The sequence below is a fragment of the Rhododendron vialii genome, chromosome 3a, assembly GCF_030253575.1.
Source record: "Rhododendron vialii isolate Sample 1 chromosome 3a, ASM3025357v1".
Classification (NCBI taxonomy): domain Eukaryota; kingdom Viridiplantae; phylum Streptophyta; class Magnoliopsida; order Ericales; family Ericaceae; genus Rhododendron; species Rhododendron vialii.
This window is the reverse complement of record NC_080559.1, coordinates 392,288-417,394: the sequence shown is the minus strand read 5'-3', so window position 1 is coordinate 417,394 and position 25,107 is coordinate 392,288. Positions and strand designations below refer to the sequence as shown.

General features: G+C 37.5%; 1 protein-coding gene across 1 annotated transcript; it reads left to right on the top strand.

Moving 5' to 3' along the window:
* The first annotated feature begins 600 nt into the window (after nucleotides 1–600).
* LOC131318836 (kinesin-like protein KIN-7K, chloroplastic) lies at nucleotides 601–25,107 on the top strand. The gene is made up of 23 exons (XM_058348832.1): nucleotides 601–1,184; nucleotides 1,301–1,398; nucleotides 2,650–2,739; nucleotides 3,002–3,054; nucleotides 5,677–5,742; nucleotides 5,837–5,890; nucleotides 7,005–7,064; nucleotides 9,516–9,594; nucleotides 11,368–11,435; nucleotides 12,147–12,209; nucleotides 12,374–12,478; nucleotides 14,258–14,362; nucleotides 15,733–15,840; nucleotides 15,919–16,065; nucleotides 18,815–18,997; nucleotides 19,094–19,249; nucleotides 20,127–20,351; nucleotides 22,445–22,585; nucleotides 22,668–22,793; nucleotides 22,868–22,918; nucleotides 23,748–23,795; nucleotides 23,894–24,073; nucleotides 24,271–25,107. The coding sequence occupies exons 1-23, from the start codon at nucleotides 955–957 to the stop codon at nucleotides 24,811–24,813; spliced, it is 2,979 nt and encodes a 992-aa protein (XP_058204815.1). The 5' UTR covers nucleotides 601–954; the 3' UTR covers nucleotides 24,814–25,107.

Sequence of the window (25,107 nt, the reverse complement as noted above, 5' to 3'; positions counted from 1 at the left end):
GGGTGACATCAATAGACTATATAAATATATACTATTCCATAAAAGATAGTCAATTACAAAAAAAGACATTTAATTTTCAGTTAGAGGGTATAGTATTTCCATTCATAACTATCATAAGGAATTGATATTCGCACTTTCTTTTTTGACCCCAAATAAAAGAATTATTGAGATCTTTAATTTGGTGACAAGAAATTTGATAGAATTATGTGCGAAAGGATTCTATGTTACGATCTAAAATTAAACGTCGTTTCGTGGTGAACTATCTCCGTGGGATAAATAGTTGTATTTTATCCCATAATAATTACGAGTATAATGAATATAACATATGAAAGTTCTCCGTGAGACCATGAATTCAATTTATTTCATGATTGTAGAGTAGCTGTAATTAATAGGGGAGGGGAGTGCGGTTAATAAAATGGGTTAAAAAAACAATATTCTAATTAATTACACTAATGTTTTTTTTTCACGAATTAATTACACTAATGTTGACAAACCAATTTCTAATTAAGAATTAAGATGAATCGGCCCCACCGGCCCCCATTGTAGTTTGGCCACAGTTGGTAACACGCACTCCTCTCTCTCTCTCTCACTCCCCCTACACACACTGACACACACACACACACTCTCTCTCTACTTTCTCTCCTTCCTGGGAAAAAAAGGTGTGGGTTGATGAAAATGCGATTTTGCCTTCCAGGAAAGGGCATCGCTTCCAAGGCACGCTTATAAAGCCTTTTCTTTCTTTTTTTTTTTACCTAAAAAAGCCTCCTTCTTAAACCCTAACACCAATACTAATAATACATTATGATGATGATGTTCTTCTCCTCCTCCTCCTCCTTCATCCATTCTCTCGCTCCTCATCAGATCCCTCACCCCTAGTTGTATACACATTTGTTTCCTTTTTAAAATAATCAGCTGATTTGCACAAATTGTTTGGCATTTGTATAATCTTCTACAATGTCGTCGAGACACGGATCGAAACCCAAGAAAACGAGCTCCAGAGGAGCGAATTCTCCGTCGACCTCCACGACGTCGTCGTCCAAGCATTTTCAGGAGCCTTCAGTGGACGGCTTGTGTTCACCGGCGTCTACAAGTAAGCCGCAGTACTTCTACTCCGAGAGCCTTCCCGCAGATTCCGAGAGATCCAAAGAGAACGTCACCGTAACTGTCCGGTTTCGCCCCCTCAGGTCCTTCTATTTCCTTTTTTTTTTTTCCAGTTCCAAATTCTAGGTACTATTTGTAATTGTCTGCATTTTATTCTTTCGACGATTTAGTTTTGATTGTATTGTTTTTATTGGAGCAGTCCGAGAGAAATTAGGCATGGGGAGGAGATTGCGTGGTACGCGGATGGAGAAACAATTGTGCGGAATGAGCATAATCCGACAATAGCATACGCATACGGTATGCATATGTACGGTTGTGTGTAGATTTTGATTATTCCAATTTTGGTAGATTTCCTGTAGCTGTCAATTTTTGTTTATTAAGGGGAATCGAATTGTTTATTTGAGTGAGGTGGGTATTTCGTACGTATGTGTATATTGATATTACTATCTTTATGTCGGTGATTTCCATGTCAATAGGTTCAAGCAACACATAGTTCTCAACTGTCAAGTGATATTTACCTGTTTAATGAAGAAACAAAATATTTTTTCAATTACAAAGATGCTATAAAGAAGTGGGAACAGTAGTTTTGAAGAGTGAAATTTCTCAATCTTTTTTCAAGAAACACCTAAAGTGCGTATCGCGTTCACGTATCACAAGACTTGTAATCAGAGAGAAGTATTTTCCCTCCCATCTGTTTGTGAAAGAGTCGAGCGAATGTGAAATATACCGAATATATTAGAGTCCCTTCTAGATTTCAAAAAAGAACGAGTATGATGGCTCTAATGATGATCCTGCTTGCATTTCGGAGATAGAGTTCTGCTTAAAGATGGTATGTTTTCTGCTATTGGCATTGGATGCACATCACGTAATGGCCGGGTAACGCCAAGCAAGACCTGTGGTTTCTGGGCCACTCCTGTAAGTTAAAATTGGACCTGGCACAAGTGGGAGAATTAGAAGCCTTTCAAGATCAATTGTGAAGCAGCCACTTCTTTTATATTAGTGCTGCAGGTTAAGTCTGTTGTCACTCCATCCTTGTTTAGGAGCCATATTGGCAAGACAATGCAGTTTTTGTTGGTTGGAGCCTTACTTTATATTTTGAAAAGTGGAGGTTACAGCCTCAAGTAGGGGAAGCAAGACTAATGGGCAACCAAATATGAGGAGCTCAAGGCTATAAGTTTCCTTTGCTTATAGTTCAGTGGGCCATAAGTTTCCTTCTTTATTTGGTTGAGGTTGTTTTGGGTGTGGAATTGAGGGATAAACATACAGTCACTTAGCTATCCAAGCTTAACCTGAGCTTGAGTTACTCAATCTGTTTGAAGCCATACTTAAAAAGGGTTTTAGGGTTTGAATACATAGGGAAATGATAAACTTCTTGTATTCGAATATTTGTAGAATTTTTGTTTGGAAGAAAATGACTATAATTCTTTGCTCGTCCAATAGGAATTCAGATTGTTGTTTTCTGGCTATGTTCAGGTCAATTTTCCCAAGTAATGCATGTGAACAACTTGATTAACGTTATAAATTATTTTCTCGTTTTAATGCTTCCAGATCGAGTGTTCGGCCCGACAACCACCACACGTCATGTCTACGATGTTGCTGCACAACATGTTGTCAGTGGTGCTATGGAAGGCATTAATGGTAGTATTTTTTGGCATACTTGCAGTTCTTTGTACATTCTGTTGCTGGAAATGAACTTTTACTTTGGGGAACACATCTTTCATTTAGCAAGTCATTTTGACATCATGTTATTATGGCCTCAAAAGTTTTAACGGAATGTTTCTTTGTCTCTCTTTGATTAACCTTCTTGTTAATCAAAGTTCATATTTCTTTATTGTTGTTAACAGTCTTGGTGTTTCAATTGTCTTCGGTTGAATTCCTTTATGTTTTATTTTAAGAACAGGCACAATTTTTGCATATGGAGTGACAAGCAGTGGGAAGACTCACACTATGCATGTAAGGGAGATTTCTGTGATATATAATATTGGTGTAATTGCTGTTTTGACATTGAATCTTACCATGGCGGTGACAGTTATGATATTCTGTATGTGGCAAGCACTTTGTGTTTTGGGTTCTAAGGATATATTTTTTGTTGTTTTAAGATTACAACAAGCATAGACATTTCTAAGAAGGTGCCATGTCTGGCACTTCTAAGAAGGTGTGATAGTTGGCATTTCGAACAAGATGCATTGTTGTCTTATCACCACACAAGCTTTGGACACGGGGGCTATCACTTATACATTCATGATGCTCATCACAAGTTTGAGGATAGAGTCCAAACAATGTGGATTTATGCTTATTAAATCTCAACTTCACACTTTTTGTTTTTAGGATTTGTAACACCTATGAGATCATTGTTATTTCAAGGTGAAAGTACACGGAGACCCCCCTCAACTATCACTTGTTCCCACAGAGACCCCCTAGCATTTAAAATCGTCCATACAAACCCCCTCAATTATAACCGTTAACCAATCAGCACCCTTTTTTCAAAAAGACCGTTAAGATGAAGGGGTCAACGTGGACAATTTTTATAGATGAGGGGTCAGTGTGGGCGATTTGTTAGGGTAGAATAGTCTTTTCTCCTCATTCCGTTAACAGAGTTAGCCAATTTTCCATTTCATATAGTTGAGGGGGTCTGTATGGGCGATTTTAACTATTGTGGGGTCTCTGTGAGAAAAAGTGAGAGTTGAGGGGGACCTTATTTCAATTATATAGGTAAACAGAGGCTAATTTCATGCTGTCCACGCCATGTCATGCCCAGATTTTTATGAGTCATTAACATTGTCAAAATATGCCAGTATGGTGTCATATCTGTATTACATTTCAGTCAATGATCATACAGACTGATGTTTGTCAGGTGCAATAACTCCTCCATTTATGCTTTCAAGAAAAGGAGGTGGATTAGATTTACAGTTTTAACTTCATACTAGAGCACATGCAACATAAAGTCTAACTATTGATTAAGTTGCCAAGGTAGCTTTAAGAAACATAGGTCTCAAAAGAGGGGCAGATTTATCATTAGACAAGCGCTTTATAATGCTTGAAATGACAAAACAAAGGGTTGTGAGAGCCAAAAGTTATCCTGCTACTTCAGATGGCAACTGAAACTAGGTACTCCAATGTTGTGGCATTTCTTTGGTCTTTGTGCTCTTTTTTCTTGTAATCTCTTTATTCCCAGGGTCTATGTCTTGGGATACAGTTCACATGCATTCGAGACTAAGGAATAGGGTTGTCTATGACTCCAAATGCTACAGGCCCAATTTACCAGAGATTTGGGAATAGGGTTGTCTATAACCTTGGAAGGTCCTTAAATGCCATGGTTGAGCCTATTATTTCTCAAGGTATTTGGAAGTGGTCTAGTAGAAATCCAGTGGCTTAGGAAATTATCAGTTTGACCCCGGCTAATTTTAAGCCTAATCCTGCATTGGAGGACAGAGTGGTGTGGACCTTGCACCCTTCTGAGGAATATACCGTTTGATCTTCCTGGGAAGCTATCAGAAATGTTGCAGCTGCAGAGCTAGTCTGGTTCCCCCACCATGTTCCTAGGTGGTCTTTGATCCTTTGGTTGGCATGCAAGGGTAGGTTGGCTGCTACGGACAGATTACGGACTGACCTCATGGGGGTTATTCCTGATAATTGTTTTCTTTGTTCTGGAGAAACTGATGGTAATTATCATCTATTCCTTGGTTGTCAATTCTCAAAGCAAGTGTGGCAGCATGTGATGAAAATGTTGTATTGCTAGATCGATATCTTAACTTTGCTTTTCAGCTTGATTGGGCTGCTCAGAATGTAAGGGGGAAAATATTTAGAGCCTCTGTGTTTAAGCTTGCTTTTTCAGCTGCAGTGTATCATAGATGGGAAGAAAGAAATCTCAGAATTTTCCAGCACAAGCAGCAGGATACCTTTGTGGTTGTACAGAATATAGAAAAAGATATGAGAAAGAACCCGTCATGATGAAATACCCTGGATAAACCAAGAAGTCCTGTTTTCTTGTGCAGAACATGATGACAATGTCCATAGCCACTGTTGGTTATTTTCCCTGCCTCCATGCCTGTAGGTTTGTATGCAAAGAACATTTAGGACAGCAGAAATATAGATGGAAATAATCTGCTTGTCCACGGCAAATGTGTTGCAGCTGGTAAAAGTCAAATGGAGTCGAAGGACTAAGACAACTGAAATGTGTTTACCCAGTTTCCTGGCTTTCTATCTGCTATATGGTTGAATGGATGATCCTTTGATAATTGGCAGGTTTTGTCCCACATTTCCTCATAAATTGAAGAACAAACCAAACCTAGGCCTCCAAAAAATCACTGTAATATCATAATTGGTAGTTTTTTCTGAAGCCGACCATTATTTCTAGAGCCATTGATAGTGTATGCTTAAGAAACGTTCTGATTTTTGGTTCAGTGATAATTGTGGCTTTTCTGTATTTTAACCTGGTGAAAACATTGTTCTTACTTAACCAAATCCTTAACTGCTTTGATAGTCGTTAGTTTTTATCCCCAACACTACACTTACATTCAAAACTTACACTTGTGATGATAATTCATGCTGTTAGTTTTGTTATACTAATGGCAGGGTGATCAGAGGTCTCCTGGTATTATTCCATTGGCTGTCAAGGATGCTTTCAGTATCATTCAAGAGGTACTTATGTACATTATATTCCAGTGGACTTTTTGAAGTATAATAGTTAAATTTTGGAAGTAAAAGTTCTAACTTGACATTAACTATGGGCCAGACTCCAAGCCGAGAGTTTCTCCTTCGTGTCTCATATTTGGAAATCTACAATGAGGTTAGCTTCTTACCTTTTCTGTTCACTATTTCTAGGAGAATTTTGCTGATTCTTGAGATGGAGGTGTTACACGGACATGTGAGGCGTTTGTTGGATAATGTTGTTATAGCTCTTCGTTTCGAGTTCCTAGAGTGGCTGATGTAGTACAGGACTTCTCATTTTTCTGTTTGATTTGTGGGTCATAATGTGTAAACTGCATTCTGAAAATTTGAAGTGTCTGCTATTGTTCCATATATTTTTTGTTAATCTGGTAGAACCAACTTATAGTTTAGTTCCACATAAATAATCTTCTTGGGCTGTAAAAATACTACACAAAAAATGGGATAACCTTGTAAGATTATCATCACTTACTTCAACAGCGGGATAGAAAAGATAGTAGCTGATGTAGTTGAAGATGGTATATTATTATAGGAGATGAGAGTTCTCAATGAGATTTCTTAGAGTCACTACAAACCTAGTGGTCCATCTGCAAGCCATGGTACCCATCACTTCCACTAAGATATGGAAAATATCCCTGTAGTTCCTAGAAACCTCTTTTTGGTAATTGGTTAGCAACTATAGTAATTTATTTGTGTTGCTTTCTGATTCCTTTTGTTTCCAAGATACAACTTCCATTCTGTTAAAAAAACTGACAACTTAGAACCATTATTGCTTTAAAGCTGCATATAATAATTGGGGACGAAGCTAAGGGTGGCCAAGGACCGTCACCCCTCAGCTTCTTAAAATGCTTCTGTCTTCTATGGTATATGCGGAATGTTAATTTTTGTCTTATAAAAATCGTAGAGGTAGGTTTTGTTAATGTAGATTAGAGCAACTAACAATATGAATTGGTTATGACTTCATTCCAGATTAACCCTTTATTTTATTTTCTTCCTTGAAAAGACATAGGGGCACGTGTGTGTTTTTGCACGCCGGGGCTTTATGCTATCTACATTCGTAGGAATGTTTTTCTTTCTTTAATTTTTTTCCTCAACTATTACCTTCAAAGTTGTCCACTGATACGAGGGTCACTGGATATGCATCTTGCCAATTGCGGCTATTGGAAATATAGTTTTAAAAATTAGTTCTTGTTTCCATGACATTTGTATCTTTAAAAAGTTTTCTGTCATTTCAGGTTGTTAATGACTTGTTGAATCCAGCAGGACAAAATCTAAGAATCAGAGAGGATGCTCAGGTGGGTGCCTGCCTATAATTTAATGTTCTATTCCTTTGATGTTTATCTTCATGCAAACATGAATGCTACTTACTATTTCCCCGGTTCTCTCTATCCCTGGATTTTCGTAGTTTCACATCCGTTAAGTTAGGAACTACTTGTACCAGCAAATTTCAAAGACACAACATTCTTATCAAGTATTCTGTTATTTGCAATATCTATTAAAAAGAAACAATGGGTTATTATCATTATCAGTATGTCCCTTAACCTATGAAGCACATGTGTACAGATTCGAGTATGAGTAAGGGTACTACTACAGTATGCGTACGTGGATACGATGAAACATAAATGTAGGTTACGGGTACAGCTTGGGTACGGTTGTAACAAGTGTATTCTTAGAATTTAGAGGAATTTATTGCATTGAATAGTTGCACTTAAAATAAAGGAAATAGTTGGATGACTAGGGTGATTGAGTATCCAAAATAAAAACCTCAGTTTACTGCCAAACTTGAAGTACAAGGCCGAGAATAATGTGATTACCCTAAAGAATGTGTTGACCAAAATCTTAATTCTACAAGCATGCTAAGCAGAAAAAAATGTCTTATATAGTCAGTTTCGTTTCTATATAGAATAGAAAATTTTTGGGGATGAGGAATGGCTTGGTTTTACATATATATATATATATATATATATATATATATAGAGTTAGGTTCCGGTGAGGGATCCCTCATTTTATTAAAATGCGGGACTCCCATTCCCGATTGAATTTCGATGATCCGAGCCGCTCAAAGTGATCAGAACGTGATTTTAAGGGTCCCAGCGAGAAATCAGCAAAAAAAATGATCGGGAAGGGCTTCATCCGAGCAGTTTTCATTGAACGGTTAAAAAAAACTGCTCGGATGACGCCCCGGTCATTTTTTTTGCTGATTTTTCGCGGAGACCTTTAAAATTACGTTCTGCACACATTGAACGGTTCGGATTTTCAAAATTTGATCGGAAAATGAAAGTCCCTCATTTTAACAAAATGAGGGATCCCTCACTTGAAAATTCCTATATATATATATATATATTGACAGTTTCAATCAGGTAAGGGCGCCCTTACCTTGTTAAGGTAAGGACCTCCCATTTTCCGATCGAATTTCGATGATCCAAGCCGCTCAATGTCTTCAGAACGTGATTTTAAGGGTACTCGCGAGAAATCGGCAAAAAAAATGATCGGGAAGGGCTTGATCCGAGCAGTTTTTGTTTGTTTTTTTATAGAACGGTTCAAATAAAAACTATTCGAATGAAGTCCTTCTCAGTCTTTTTTTTTTGCTGATTTCTAGCGTGTACCCTTAAAATCACGTTCTGAACGCATTGAGCGGCTCGGATCATCGAAATTTGGTTGGAAAAGGGGTGAAAAGGGGAAGCCCTTACCGTAATACGGTAAGGGCGCCCTTATTAGAAGTGGACTCTATATATTGATAAGTAAGTAATTATATTAAAAGAAGGCATTAAGGGAATGTCGCCCGTATACAAGAAGGCATAGACAAAAAGGCCCTATACACCTCTATGTGAGATTAACAATTTGAACCAATCTGCATTCTCTCTTGTCCAAACTATACAAACTACTAGCCACAAGGGAATGACTTGGTTATATATTGGGGTGCTTCTTGGTTACAGAAAGATCTAGTGAGGAAAATTATTAGACGTGGTTGTGTACCAGGTACCTATATAGAAGTCCCTTGCAAAATAAAGGGTACCAGGTATATGACATGTATGCGTACAATATGGTTTTAGAAGTATCCATGTTTCATAGCCCTTAGGCTTTATCTCATTCATCATTTCCGAGGTAGATAACAGTCATGTTTAGACGTAGTATGTCAATCTTCACATTCAATTGTTCTTTTCTCATAAGTCAAGAACTGAAAAGACAGTACGATCAAATGTGGATGTCACCAAATCGAGCTACAATTCGGGAATTGTATATTTTGGACTTGGGATTGGGTCATTTGATGTTATACTGTAAGACATAGTATCATTTTTTCATGATTAGTGTAGTTGAACTCTTTTGTTTGTTTGGGGCTTTCTTGGCATTAAAATTTGGAAAGACACAGGCTCAACTTGATATAGACATGTGGATAATTCCAAAAATGTTTGTTTTATATTGGTAGAGGATGCCAGTCATTAAATCTGTATTGAAAACCTTTTAAGTGAAAACAACAGATGGTGGTGTCCCTTTTCCTTGTGAAATAAAAAAGACAATTAGTGCGTGAAAAGAATATTTTAATTGAGAAGTAGGTAAACATGTACAAACTGTTTATCAAAAGAATCTGTTAACCAAACGAGACGGAATGTGAAGAATGTGGCTATTTTTATCAGGGAGTTCTCTTTATTCTCTGGATGATGATGCCGATAAAAGGGGGGGGGGGGGGGGGGGGGGGGTTTGTTTGGTATATTGAATATGCTTTGTTGTATGTTATTTGGCTGTAGGGTACTTTTGTTGAAGGAATAAAGGAGGAAGTTGTATTATCTCCTGCACATGCCCTTTCCCTAATTGCAGCGGGAGAAGGTAAACATATTCTGTTGCTTCCGTTACATATATGTCTTTTCCTTCTATGTGAAAGCATGTCCATTTTTTGGTATTACTTGGAATAAAACATGGGGCTCTTGCCACACGGGGAAAAAGCCAATTGGTTATTCATCATATTTTGTTGGCCTTACAGTATGGAGATAATCCTACATCCCCCAGATTTCAAGGGGATGCACTATAGGTTTGTTGGAAGATTACTGTATCACTTTGTGGCTAGAATCACCTTAATTGAATCATCCTTGGCATCTTCACTTAGAATACTTTGCCCCTGCACCCACTCCCAATGTCGGTTTCTGTTGTTACAGAGGTGTAAGACCCATGATTTGTTAGACATGGAAGAGGATTGGTCGACACATTTTGGTTTCCTACGACTGTTTCTAACATGACCTCAACAGTGGGACAAACTAGACAAGAACATAGCTGAATTAACAATTTAGCTATCTTAGAGCGAATTCTTACTAAACGGCAGTGTTCTAAAAGGCGCTGGTCGGGCGGCGACCCACCACCTAGCGCCTAGGCGCCGCCTAGCAATTCGGCTTTTTAAAAAAAGTATATATATATATATATATATATATTGCAGCATCTCATACTCACAGAGAATGGAGATGCTGCAATTTTTGGACCAGATCTCATACTCACAGAGACGAGAATCACATACATACACTGATACACACACACAAACGCATAGAGAGGAGACGAACGATGACGATCGATTTCTCCTTTTCCTCAACGACGGGGTAACTAGTTATTAGGGCAAAAGAGACTGGATATCTTAACACAACACTAGGGCCCTAGCCTCTTAGGCGGCTGCCTAGCTCCGCCTAGGGGTATATTGTGTCGCCGCCTTTTAGAACACTGCTAAACGGAGGGGGAGGAATGGAGTCACTTTGGGTGTGACTAAATTATGTGACTCCGTGGTTGGAAGGGATAATGCATGAACTTAGTCCAGCTTGACTGAAGTTATTTCCTAGTAAAGTCACTACTACGAGGGATGAAACATGCAATTTTTTGTGCATTAAGTACTGATTCAAGCGTTAATTTTGAAAGGAACCTCTGTTAAAGTTCAACTCAAGTCTTTTAATGTTGGCCGTTTAAGTGTCTCAGCAAATTGTGCTAGTCCCATATATTCTTTTTCACTTTTTTTCTTATTTGAGTTCATGCTTAATTAATTAGTGTTCATTTCTCACCACCTCAAACTCTACAAGTCTTTTGTCTTCCTGCTGTAGCTTTTCGAGGATGACCAGAAGCTCATTTTGACTTAATCTCACCTCTGCTCATGTGTATCTGATGTTATCTTCACATCTTGCCACATATGACCAGTCCAACCTGACCTTACTGCTTATTTAATGAAATAACTAGTGATCCTGGAAGAAACACAGAGAAAAAATAAATAAAGAACTTATCTTCTTCCTTGAGGGGAAGAAAGTTATCCGATTCAAGATGGTTGACATTTCCTATAGGATATTATAAAGAACTTTTAGTCAATCTAAAATAGTGCTTATATCAATGGTTGTCCCATCATAACTAATGTTCTGCATTCAGTTATTATGGGTGTGATTCTTCCATACTGTAAACAGCACAAGGAAAATTCTTTTAACTGTTTTAAAATTTGGAGAGCTGTTTTCTGATTGGTTTCCTTTACATTGCTAGTATTTTCAGTTCTTATGGGTGTGATTCTTCCACATATATACCTTGTTGCCATAGCTTAATTTCTTTTTGGAGTTCTTGATAAGATTTATTTGCTGACAACAGAGCACAGACACGTTGGCTCCACAAACTTTAACTTACTCAGTAGCAGAAGCCATACGATATTTACACTGGTATGTAACTATCAATTAGTGAGCTTAATTTCAACCTTAACTTAGGGCTATGAGTCCAGTATGATTCATTAGTCATCACATTTCAGTTGCTTTTCTTTAGCTATTTGCAAGTTAAAATTATCGTTTTCAGATTAGATAGCTTTTTGTGGGGTTATGAATATCATGACCACACAAATGAACATAGGGATATTGTTTGGCTCTTTTTATCTATTCGTATATTTATTTTGTACTCATCTCAAATTTCACTTGGCTTAGCTGAACTTCTCAGAGTCTAGGCCCAACTAGAATGATGGCTAATCTGTGGTTAAAAAGTGTAGTTGTCCAATGTTTTCCAATTTAATGTGAATAACAAGTGCATTCCAGTTCTGACTAAAATTTTCCCCAGAATCATCTTTCTGGAGGAAGTTATGTATTTTTAAATTGGCAACTAAAAAGACTATCCTATCCTAATGTAGAAAAGAGAGAGTACTAGAGCATTTCATGAAATTAGGCACACTTGAAGGATCCACATATGTGAGTTTTTCAAAGTAGAAGGTTGAAACAAGGACTTGAGGAAATTTGGCTTTGGTCAAATGGGGGTTCCACACCACGTTGCTGCTAAGAAAATTTTCATTTGATATTTCTTATTTACTGCCAAATACTAGTAGCTGTTTGTCCTCCTTTGTTTTTTCATTGTTTCCTTTCTCATGAACCCCATTGCTTTGTTAACAGACAATAGAGAGCAGCCCTTGTGGTGATAATTGTGAAGGTGGGGCTGTAAACTTGTCGCAGCTGGTATATTTCAGAGGCTTTTAATTCTGGACTTCTTTTTTATTCACTCTGCTTGTTGCTGTAGGCTATTTGTTTAGCTTGGGTCCTAAGTATCGTCTTTTAGGCTTTTCTATGATGCCAACATTGTTTTGTGAAGTTGATCTTTCTATGTCTTGCTATGCATGCAGAACCTTATCGATCTGGCAGGTTCTGAAAGCTCTAAGGCCGAAACTACTGGTGTGCGTCGAAAAGAAGGATCCTATATCAATAAAAGCCTACTAACTCTTGGAACCGTGAGGATTCAATTTTAATTATTTCATTAGCATAGTGGTTTGGTCTAGTACTGTGTAATTTGTGTTGTCAAATTGTAGTTCATTCCATATAACTAATCGTTCTTACTGCATGCATAATGCATGACTATCATCGTGGGATATATCTATGAAAGGGAAATAAGTATTACGTATAGAAAGACGAGTTTAGTTTTGAATCCTACATTTTGCTATTGCAAGCTCAAGATGGCTGTAAATTGGACTCTTTTTATGATCTTTGACAGTTTGATTCATTAGGGTATGCTTTACCTCTCTGCACTAGATACTTTGTTAAGTTCACATGTTGACGATTTTTTGGGTTGTATGGTTGGATAGGAGTTTTTTTGATGACAAATCGTATTTAATGGAGTTTCTTGGATAAAATGTGTTATTTGGATTCATTGTGGCCTTCACGATTTTTTAAATTGTTTATCTTAGAGTTCTAGGGATTGGAAAGCCTTATGTAGCTTCTATTATCTTTTGTGTTTTTCTTTTTGGTGGAGTCCCTTGCCCCTTTTAACTTTTCCTATCTCTTAGGAATTTTCTTTGTTCTCATTAAGCTAGAAAAAAGAAAAAAAGAGGTGGGGAAGCCTAAAGCTAGTGAGAAAAGAATGGGATCTATTGTTGTGTTTTCTCTATGTTACACAATGTTCTAAAAATCCCTAGGCACTAGTCGGGGACTAGGCAGCCGATGGAGCCGACTAGTTGGCTGCCTCTAGGCGTTGGACCACCGCCTAGCGCCTGGGCGGGGACTAGTCGGCTGACTTTTAGAACACCGACGTTACATGATTAGGATGTAATAGCTGTTTGAGAGCTTGGTATACTCCATTGGGCCCATGTTTTAACGTCTTAACCTTTTGGGATCATTTGAGACTAAACATGGTATCCGAGCTTAGTTTGGTGGTATTGCGGTCCACTTTCTCTGCTTGTTTCCCAATTGCACTTTGCCTCTCTCTATGTATGGACTATGGACATCTCTATCTCCAAGCGCAAGATGGGATTAAACATGAGGGAAGTTGTTGGGGAGCTTACTATGCAATTTTGGGCCCTTTGCTAATAGCTTAAGCTTCTTAGACAATTGGTGACATAACAATAGCAAAAGGTCTGGGTAGTTTACTTTTTTACCAAAATTAGCCTGGTTTTCTGAATCAAGAAGTTCAACAACATCCATGTCTCTTATCTGCTTTATGAATTGTGATATTTGATTCAGAAAACAGGTACATACTTTTCTTTGGATCTGATATATGCCATTTTGTGCGTGTTCTAATTGTCTAGCAAGAACATTATCTTGGATCTGCTATCAAGAATGATGACTATTTTTGTCCTATTATTTGCTACCTGTAAAATCAGAACTCAGAAGTCTTCTTTTTTTCCTGGGTTCTTATTGAAGTTATTTCAAATGCATCCCTTTTGCTGTCTTAATGAATTTAATTCTCAATGTAAGAGTGACTAACATCAAGGTGTAAGACTTCATTTCGTCAAGGGTGAGATTAAGAAATTGAAACTGTATTGGGGTGTCGTATTCAGTTGAGTTGTCTGTGATAAATGTATTTGAATATCTTCTACATGAATGAATGTAACAGATTATACTGCTCAATACTGTAGTCTACGACTCTACATTATTTTTACATGATCATAGGGGACTTGTGACTTCTATTGGTTCTATGTCATTGAATGCCTTTGCAGAGGCAGAACCATGTGATTTCTAGTGGTTTCTGTATTTGCGTTTCGTGGACTGGACTCAGTGAACTGATGTTGTCTCAGGTTATATCAAAGTTAACCGACGGGAGGGCTACTCATGTGCCATATAGGGACTCTAAATTGACTAGGCTATTGCAATCTTCGTTAAGTGGTCATGGACGTGTATCAGTAAGCTCTCTCTCTCTCTCTCTCTCTCTCTCTCTCTCTCTCTCTCTCTCTCTATATATATATATATATATATATATACAGTCATTTTCAAATGAAGAAGTCCTTATTTTAGTTAAAATAAGGACCTCTCCATTTCTCCCATTTTCCATTCGAATTTTGATGATCTGAGCCGCTTAATATGTTCAGAACGTGATTTTAAGAGTACCCACGAGGAATCAGCAAAAAAAATGACCGGGAAGGGCTTCATCCGAGCAGTTTTTATTTGAACTGTTCGATAAAAAACAAACAAAAACTGCTCGGATGAAGCCTTTCCGGTCATTTTTTTTTGGTTGATGTCTCACGGGTACCCTTAAAATCACGTTCTGAACACATTGAACGGCTTGGATCATTGAAATTCTATCGGGAAAGGGAGGTCCTCATTTTATTAAGTTAATGTGGTCCTTAGGAGAAGGGGACTCATATATATATATGAACATCCCTAAGATTCAAACCAAGCCTTTTTCCTAATCAATTGGGTTCAGTGTTATTTAAAATTGATAAACACAGTCAAGTAAGGTCTTATTCTCCCCCGAAAGTAGTCCTACCAAACTTTCATTACTGCACATCTGCTGGTCTTCATTGTATGTGAGCAAACCATCATGATCTATTTTCTGTCAATGTATCTCGACATATATATTCCATCTGTTCGTAGATATTCATATGAACATCACAATTCACAACTCACATTTAGAGAGGACGACTCACAAGAATAAGCCTCCTCATACTACTGGGGGTGGGCTGCCATTCTGCTAGAACCCCTCCCTAAGGCTGCGGTCTTATGAACTTAAATTAAACTTAACTTAAATCTGAGAATTTTGTCGTTATTTGAATTTTTTTTTTGCATTTGTTAGTTTTCCGCCAAACTTTTGTGAGTTATTGATTCGTCTCGATGAGAGGAATTGGAAAAGTAATTTTTTTTTTACTTTTACCCAAGTATTTTGAGAAATAACCACTTTTTAGCAAACAAGTCAGTTTTTGTGCTAAAAAGTGGTTATTTCTCAAAATACTTGGGTAAAAGTAAATTTTTTTTACTTTTCTGATCCTTTTCGTCGAGACGAATCAATAACCCGCAAAAGTTTGGCGCAAAACTGTCAAATGCGAAAAAAATTCAAATAAAGACAAAATTCCCAAATTTAAGTTAAGTTCATAAGAATGCAGCCTAAGTTGAGTCTTGTGCATCATGTATGGCATAACATGTTTTGGTACATAAATGTTGCATTGTAATTTCTGTGGTAATTTAATGGATAATAGAATGTGCATTTGGTTTGGTGGTGCCTTTGTAGTGATCAAGACTTTGAGTTTTACAAGTTTCAATCTGTTTTAAATCACAGCTCATATGCACTGTTACCCCGTCATCAAGCAGCACAGAAGAGACGCATAACACTTTGAAGTTTGCCCACCGTGCAAAGCATATTGAAATTCAAGCAGCACAAAACAAGGTATTAGCTTGTGAGTTGTCTGTATTTCTTGAAGTGCTCTTCTTTGCAATTGTCGAGACTAAGACTTTGACTCCACAGATAATTGATGAGAAATCACTCATAAAGAAATACCAAAATGAGATTCGCTTGTTAAAGGAAGAGTTAGAACAGTTAAAGAGAGGTATTGTTACACTTCCTCAACTGAAAGATGCTGGAGGAGATGATATTGTGATCCTAAAACAGAAGGTACACTTGTGTTATGTTTTTGATTTGTGGCTCTTCCTTAGTCTGTCGGTTCAATATTTTTGTTTCTTGTATTTTTGGGTGAGAATATCTTGTTGAATATGGGGTCCCAATGCATATTCTGCCGTGGGGAAGTTTCCTCCCGCGTAAGGTTCTATATGGAGAACATGATCCGTCACCAAAGACTACACCCAACAGAAAGAACTTCTTGTCATCCAAACTTATCAACAACGAAACTTCCTGTCATCCAAAAACTACAATGATTTGCTACAGCTTTATGGTTGCATAATGGAAATCCACTCATTTTCTGAGCAGCCATTTTGATATGTGTGATGGCTCCATGTGGCAATCCACACTTTTTTTTTCACTGTTTGGAGGTTTCCCTACAGAAGAAAAACCGCAAAACTTGAGTTGAGTCCATTATAGTTCAGCGTTAGAAGTAAGCATGAGGATTTGTGGACACTTTAATGATACAAGGTTCTAGAATCAGTTCTTGCAACAGTCAGACTCTCTGACTCATCTGCAGAACACGGAGCAGCTCTGTGATAGAAAAAAGTATGTAATATGTTGAATGTTTGAAACTTGCTCACATAATTGCGAAGTAAAAACCGCATTGGTCATGGTTCATCTGGAAAGACATTTGGCTTCTTTACCAAAAAAATGTGCAGAACTACAAGGACCCTGCTCATTTTTGGGGGGAAATTGGCCATGCTAGTTATATATTCATCATTCTTTTACTTTTTATTCATTCTTCTGATGTTAACAATATTTAAGACAGGCAACAAATGTTTTCTTCTATCAAATTGGAAGTGTCAATTGATGGATCTCCATGCTGTTTTGTCTGCACTCTGCATGTTGATCTTCGCATCCACTACATTGTGTCCCTGTCAGACTGGATTCCTCCAATCTTGATCTTGACTTGTTTACCTTTGCAGTTCCCTTTCAAAGACATTTTCAAAAGTTTCTTAAAGCTACACTTGGTAATAATTCCACTAAATCATAATAGAACTTGACAGAAATAATCTGTCACTTGGTCTCCATTGCCAAGTTTGCTGCCTCGTGAAGGATATGACAGTATTTCAGATTTTCTAATGCCAAAAGGCTTCTTGATGAATAGAAAGGGTTTTATGGACTTTGATGTTCCTCAGAAATTGCGGTCACCTACTAGTATAAAAGCTTGTAGCGGTGTTCTTTGGGGGACACCCTGCCACTTGATTGCATTTGCCTAGGGAAAAGATGAAAATGAATAAAACAACAGAAGACATCATGTAACTATTATTCAATGCTTCCGTTACCCCCATTGTCAATTTAAGTACACTACCAAAATCCTTAGTTGACTCATTTTGACTCCTAATGACACCGAACTCCATCTTTTGCTTTATTTGTACTTATTTCTTTTCAATCTTTCAATTTGGGGGCTTTTTCTGTTTGCCTCTCTAGTCTTACCTGTGAGATTGAAGTAAAATGTAGTGGCATTTAACATATCCCTTTGGCAGGTACCAATGTTAGGTACTCAACTCCTTCTGATGTTGATATATCATCTTGATGTGTCCTTATAATATCCTATAATAAGCTTGAGCTTTGTTCTTTTGTTTTTTTTAATGAGTCTATGGCAACATCAAGCTTGAATGGCTCGCGGCTGCCCTTTGAGAAAAATTATAAAATAAACTAAAAACCAAAGAAGTGGGAAAATGATTCAATGAATATAATATCGTAAGTAAGACTTCAGTTACAAGTGGTTACTGCCTTTTTTTGTGAAGACAGGTAACAGGGCCTGAAGTATATTCTTAGGAAAGGCACCTTTAACTTTCCACAAGTCTGGGATCTAGACAGAGGAGTGAAAGCCTTGAAAAGGAGAATGTCTTCGTTCTATTCTTGGCAAATAGAAATAATACAAGCAATTAGTCAGTGCAGATCTCTAGCCATCACTGTAGTTGGAAAATGCTGCTTCTCTGCTATAGTTCCTTTGCATAAGGTGATAGTTCACTTTAGTTTGTTGGATGGGGTTAGCTCTTATTTATTCCTGTTTACACACATACTACCCAACCTCGGCAGCCTTCTAATGAAATGGCACGATAGACAGATCTTTGATCTTGTCCTCGCAAGATGTTGTCTCCGTACTTTTTGTGTCAAATTTTATCTGAAGCTCTTATGTGGGAAGATTCTTTAATCTTAGCATTCTAGTTTTGCAATCCCGTCGTGTACACTAAACCGAGGATCCTAGAATTGGTGGTGATTTTTTTGCCTGCCAAACTGGTGGTTAAATATATAAAGAATCATGGTGTAAATCCTCTTGACTAAACCAATTCTGAGTTCCGACTGCCCAGGTACTTTATTAGCTGTTTAACCTTCCTCCCCATGCCATGCGGGGCGTGCTGATGTTTACCTTTTTCTGTAGGATTCTTTCTAATCATCAACCTATTAGGAATTTGCATTTTTCATTGTTTAGCCACTTCCTTCTGTTTATTTATTTATTTGACATAGGTCACATAGCTATTTTTACTTGTGGTTTTGATAGCTTAGATGAGGTAGATCCTTGATTTTCAGCCAGCCTATATTATTAACATTTGCTTTTATGTGTTTAGCGTTTGTTTGCCTGGATATTTCCCCTTCTTTTATCAATTATGTCATGTGATTGGAATAAGTAGACTGTCTGTACTCTGTATACTCTTCATTTGTGCATGCTTCTTTCCTCTTGGTTAAATGATAGAAATGCATTAGTTGACCCTGTGTGTTCCTTTTATGTCTAAAGCTAGAAGATGGTCAAGTCAAGCTGCAATCGAGGTTGGAGCAGGAAGAAGAAGCAAAAGCTGCTTTGTTGGGCAGAATACAACGGCTGACAAAGTTAATCTTGGTCTCAACAAAAACGTCACAATCTTCCAGATTTCCTAACCGCCCTGGTACTAGAAGAAGGCATTCATTCGGAGAAGAAGAGGTATTATGAATGCATGCTTCTGATTTTTGGACTTGCATTCCTCTCTTAATCTATTCTCTAATTTGTACCTTTTTTTTTCTTATGTTGAATGATCAGCTTGCATATCTCCCACACAGAAGGAAAGACTTGATCTTAGATGATGAAAACATTGACTCGTATGTCTCCCCTGATGGGAATTCTGAAACTGGAGATGATACATTGAAGGAGGAGAAGAAGTCCCGGAAGCATGGGTTGCTAAACTGGTTTTTACGGGTATTGAATTTGAATGTGTTCTAATCTGGTTCTTCATTAGCAATCTTTAAATATTCTACTCACACTGTATATAATACGCCAATCTAGTATATGAGATTGGGCAGCCTCTCCACTCATTGCCAATTGATTTTGAGTTGGATGGTTTAGCATGATATCAGAGCTAGGCTTTAAGAATCTTTTGTACAAGACTCACTTGGTTGATTGCCCAAGTGCACCTTGTTTCGTCGTCATCCTATGTTATGGAACCTTTGTTCAATCTCTCCATATGTAAGTCGGTGGTAGCCCGTGAAGGGGAGTTAGAGCATGCCTCACATTGGTTAATTATCACCTCCAAAGCTAGTCCCCACTCATTGCCACGAGGTTTTGAATTGGATACTTGATTTGAGTTTTCATGATGGTATGTCAAAATGGTGAAGGTTGAATGTATGTTCGGACTTCCAGTTATTGAGGGTCAAAACCAACTCATATACCTGAACCTTCATGTAATCAGTTATTATAAACTGAATAAATTGCTTCCGTAAACTTTAAAGTTTAAGCTAAAGTTTAAGCATCGCTTGCCAAAAAAGAGTCTCATGATATGGAGCGGAAAGTGACGCGATACAATTTAGTCCTATGAATGAAGTTTATATTTCAGTCATAGGAATACTTATCTTTATCCATGCTTCACTCCACTTCCAAGATTCAAGTTTGGCTCTTCTTCATTTGGGTTTCTGTGTGGTTCTAAGGGCATTTAAGTGCAGGCATACTACTATACTTGTATAATCCATCTTTTCTCTTGTCAAAGACTTGAAGTGGCAGATGCCTAATTTATTATTTTCTTATCATTCTATAACCTTCTTTCCCTTATCAATCTCTGATTAAGTCTTCTGTTTACCAGAAACGAGATAGTAACTTGGGGAGTTTTGCAAGCAACAGTGATAGATCAAGTGGAGTCAAGTCTAGTAGTACAACTTCAACCCCTCAAGCAGAAAGTGTTAATTATCAAATCGAATACAGACATTCGCACTCTCTTCTCGCAGAAAGCATTCCTGATCCTTTATCACATGCCAGACAAGATAGAGAATGTCTTGATGATAGCTTCTTGGGACAGGAGACTCCTTTGGTATGCATTATATCTCTTTTCACTGCTTGAACTATTAACAACCTGCTTGAACTATTAACAACTGATGTTCAAAAAGAAAAAAGAAAAAACTCTAGACAACTGAAGTACATGTATTTGTTGTCTGCTAGCTTTGTGTTTGATTTTCTTTTTTCTTGTGACAAAAGTAGGAATTAAAAATAGAGAAAGACATGTTGAATGGACGGAAAATAATATTCAAAAGATAAAGAAAAGGCAAGTCTCCTAAAGGCAGGGGGATGCTGCACCGTTGAAGTTGAATTTGGGAGCGGAAAGGGAGGGAGGGACTATGTTTTCTTCTTTTTTTCCCATGCTGCACCATTGAACTGGGGAGCTTGGGTCTGCATGCCCACAAGCTTTTATCCAATGTTTTCAAATCGGGATACGTATTGTGTATCATTTTTCCACTTGTATAGTTCGTATCGAGAGACGTATCGTGTATCTTGAGATACATATACGTTTGCTGGAAGAGTAGGAGTTTCTATTGGGTAATTGGACAATATTTTCAGGGAGAATACTAAAGATGAGTGAGGAATAAGAATATTTGTATTGCACTTGAACTCAAACTTTTTTTTGGCTTGGTACAAAATGGTTAGAATCCATCCTTATTTGTACTACTCTATGGAAGACTCTACAATCAGAAGGTTATCCATCTTAATCACAACATTCAAGAATCCGAGCTTCAGCGCTTTACATAATCCATACTGAAGAGCATGAAATTCTGCGTTCATAGACGTTGGCAACTTTCCAAACCCAAGCCCCTAACATTTCCGCATGGGGGTTTCTAAATATTATTCCACCGGCAATATAACCCGAATCGAAAGCCCCAACCACGTTCATCTTCACATACCTATGGGACGCGCTCTCCACTTTATACGGTTTATCGCAAATGCATCATGAGCAATGTTTTCAAATCGGGATACGTATCGTGTATCGTTTTCGCTTGTATAGTTCGTATCGAGTTTCTATTATGTTGTTGGAAACATTTTTGGAAGAGAGAGAATACTAAAGACAGAGTGGGGAAGAAGAGTATTTGTATTGCACTTGAACTCAAATTTTTTTTTGGCTTGGTACAAAATGGGTAGAGCGCATCCCTATTTGTACTACTCAATGGAAGACTCTAACTCTAGTAGTACAAAGATATTTTCATATAAGATAAATTTTGAGGTAATTCTAGAATTACACATAAGACTAATTTTCACAAGGATATTCTAGAGCTAGATATTTTAGAGTTTTCTAAAAACTAGATATTTATATATTTTTCGATAATATCTATATCATATTTGAGTTTTGTCAAAACGTTAATCATAATTAAAATATAGTAATTAAGAAATAGATACACCTAATAACACCAACAAACTATGCTTACATTTAAAAAAAAAAAAATTTAAGATGCAAAATTTCAAGTCTCTCAATTGGGGCCTATTACATTAAGACTTCATGTTTCCTTTGTTAGGAAAAGAAAAGTAAGACAAAATACAATCGAAGTATGGTTCTTTCTTTTATACAAGACTTACATTGAGGTTGAATTTCTATCAAAGGGTTTGAAAGATGCCATAATTAGATCAAATGGCTTGGATTCATGCATTTGGGGTTCCGCTTCTTGAAATAAAGTCCGACTTTTTTCGAATAAGTATTCATAGGATACGTACAGAATTAAGATATGTGTATAAATTGTAGGATATGCTGTCGTATCGTTGGATTTTTATAAAAAAGGATACATGATGGGATACGTATCGTTCTCCAAAGGAGACAATACAAATCGTAAGATACATATCGTGTATCGTAGGTTTTTCTTTTACCTCATTCCCTATCCAGGTAAAACTATTTCCTAGTGCATGTAGCTAACCCAAATATTAGGGGCTAGATTAACTTAAAGGTTGTGAAGAAAGTTTGCCTTTTTCTTTCTCCCGTTTCTGGTTCTCCACGAAAGGTACTAACGTTTGTGATTTCTAGCGGTATTAATTTTGTGGTCAGCAAATCTTGTTCACTTTTGATTTTCTTTCCAGTATCTGTTAGAAACTTCTTCCATGATGGTTTTGTCTGCAATTTAGAGCTCATGTATTATTTGATGTCAGACGAGCATAAAGACAATAGATCAAATTGATCTTCTGAGAGAGCAGCAAAAGATTTTGTCAGGAGAGGTGGCACTTCATTCAAGTGCTCTGAAGCGATTGTCTGAGGAGGCTGCACGAAACCCTAAGAAGGAACATATTCTTGTAATAACTCAAATCTCATTTGTGGTCAAAACTGATATTGATGTGCCTCACAAACTCAAACATATGTTCTTTTGTATTTAAGGCCGAAATAAGAAAGTTGAATGATGAAATCAGAAGAAAGAATGAGCAAATAGCTCTGCTGGAAAAGCAAATTGATGATTCTATTATCTCTTCTAATGACAAAATGGATAACGGGGAAGCATCATTGGTGAGTGTACCAGAACTATTGCTCCATGCTGCCGAGCAGTACACTTGTTAATCGAATTCGTTTTCGGTTTGCAGGCTTTGGCTGAACTAATGGAACAGCTGAATGAGAAGTCTTTCGAGCTTGAGGTGATTATATCTCGATCACTGTGACTTGGGAATAATATTCTTGCATCTATAGACATACATTGAACCTGAGTTGGAACAAAATCGTTTCATTCCTTTGTTTAATTTTTGATTTATTGGTAACCCATGGAATCATTTCATGATCTCATGGACATTTTATAGTGATAGTGCATATCACATGGTAGACTTGTGAGCTTTGATAAAAATGTGGAACAGCCGTGGGAACCATAAATTATGATCTCTGAATTACATGTTTGAGTCATGTTATTCGTTGTTGGTTAAAATACCCTGTTTAATTGATTTTTTTTTTGTGATATTGAAAAGGTATTTAAGGGGATGCCACCCACAAAAGGCCAAAAGGCCAACAATATCAAAGAGACCGAACAAAAAATAGAGCCTATTCCCCTCTCTAAATGCTGAAAATATCTTACATGTCAATGAATTGATCAAGATTTGGTTTTACTTATGAAAAAAAAAGAATTCATCAAGGTTTGATTTACAAGCCCTCGACTCTCAACTCAACAAACTAAAAAGAAAAAGATTCTTAAACTTAAGCAACGTCATCTTGTCCCCGTGAAAACATTTATGATTCCTCTCTGGCCAAATTAGTGGCATCAACAACAAAGGAATCGTCTATTTGATTCATGTTAGTAAATATTATGGAACTTGGAGTGAAACATTTAAACGGGATCATAGGAATTAATACAAATGTCAATAAAGATTAAGCCAGGACCAGGAGTGAAGTAACATTTGGTCATCCTACAATGTTTAGTTTTTTTCTGAGATTAGTTTTTTTCTGAGAAGCAGTGCTTCCTTTTTCTTTTTTTCCCAGGTTAAAACGGCAGATAATCGAGTAATTCAAGAGCAGCTCAACCACAAGGTACATCACTTGCTCTATGTCTGTAGAACTTCCCCTTTTCTTTTTCATCATTTTACTATGTGAGAATTAGAAGTGAGAAAAACATGACTTTCCACCAGATCCAAGAATGTGAAGGATTGCAAGAAACGGTTGCCTCCTTAAAACAACAGCTATCTGATGCATTGGAGCTGACAACAATCAGACCAATTGTTGGGCATTCACAACGTTCCTTGGAAGCAATAAGCGTTCAAGTAGAACATTCGATAGACTCAAGTAAAGTGATGCTTCTACAATCTCAGGTTTGTTAAAGGAAAGTTATGCTATCAAGTAAGATGTCCTCATCAGTTACTGCAGTAATGGTACATTTTGTCTCAGAGATCTCTAGTTGTTTATCCAATCGAAGGAGATATCATATTTGCAAATTACAATGGCAAATGAAGTGATGCGGTAGTTTTTTCTTGTTTCCAATCTTAATTCTTTTCCCCCTTTCAATCAGGCAACCGAAATTGAAGAACTCAAACAGAGAGCTGCTGAGCTAACAGAGGCAAAAGAGCAGCTAGAACTTCGGAACCAGAAACTAGCAGAAGACAGTACATATGCAAAAGGATTAGCCTCAGCTGCCGCTGTTGAGCTCAAGGCTTTGTCAGAGGAAGTTGCCAAGCTTATGAACCACAACGACAGACTATCTGCTGAACTGGCAGCACAAAAGAATTCCCCCATGCAGAGAAGAAACAGCTCCACGGTAAGGAATGGCCGGAGAGATGTTCCTCCGGTAAGGCGGCAGGACCAAGGCAGTGTACCCTTGGAATTCAAGAGGGAACTAGCTTTAAGCCGAGAGAGAGAGCATTCGTATGAAGTTGCACTGGCAGAAAAGGATTCTAGAGAGGCTGAACTGCAAAGGAAGGTTGAGGAATCCAAACAAAGAGAAGCTTATCTTGAAAATGAGCTAGCAAATATGTGGGTCCTAGTTGCAAAGCTGAAGAAGTCGCATGGATCCGAAAATGATGTTGCAAACTTTGATGATTTTGAAGAACGGTGATGGTTTTGATATTTGGAACAAGCAAGCATTGACAAATGGGTGTCAGTAGGGTTGGTTGGTTTGGAGTGGATGCGAAGAGTTGCGTGCGTTGTGTCATGCAATGGTGGGATGAGTTGTGTGTTGTCAGGGTTCTCTCTTTTTCTTGGTTGAGTCTTTCAACTAGTGTTGTACAAATTAGGTTCTTTACTGTGCTAGTGTATCATGTAATATCAAATTGCGTTACGTATTCGCAAATGAACAAGTAATGATTTTGCTGCTGCACAGTTATGCTGTTTATTGCAGTTTCCCAATCCA

Bases quoted from the DNA above. Each gene is read 5' to 3' on its own strand.
- LOC131318836 (XM_058348832.1), top strand. From the start codon at position 955: ATGTCGTCGAGACACGGATCGAAACCCAAGAAAACGAGCTCCAGAGGA. The intron at 11,436-12,146 runs GTATGTAACTAT...CTTTGTTAACAG, and splicing joins GCCATACGATATTTACACTG to ACAATAGAGAGCAGCCCTTG. The intron at 12,210-12,373 runs GTATATTTCAGA...CTATGCATGCAG, and splicing joins CTGTAAACTTGTCGCAGCTG to AACCTTATCGATCTGGCAGG.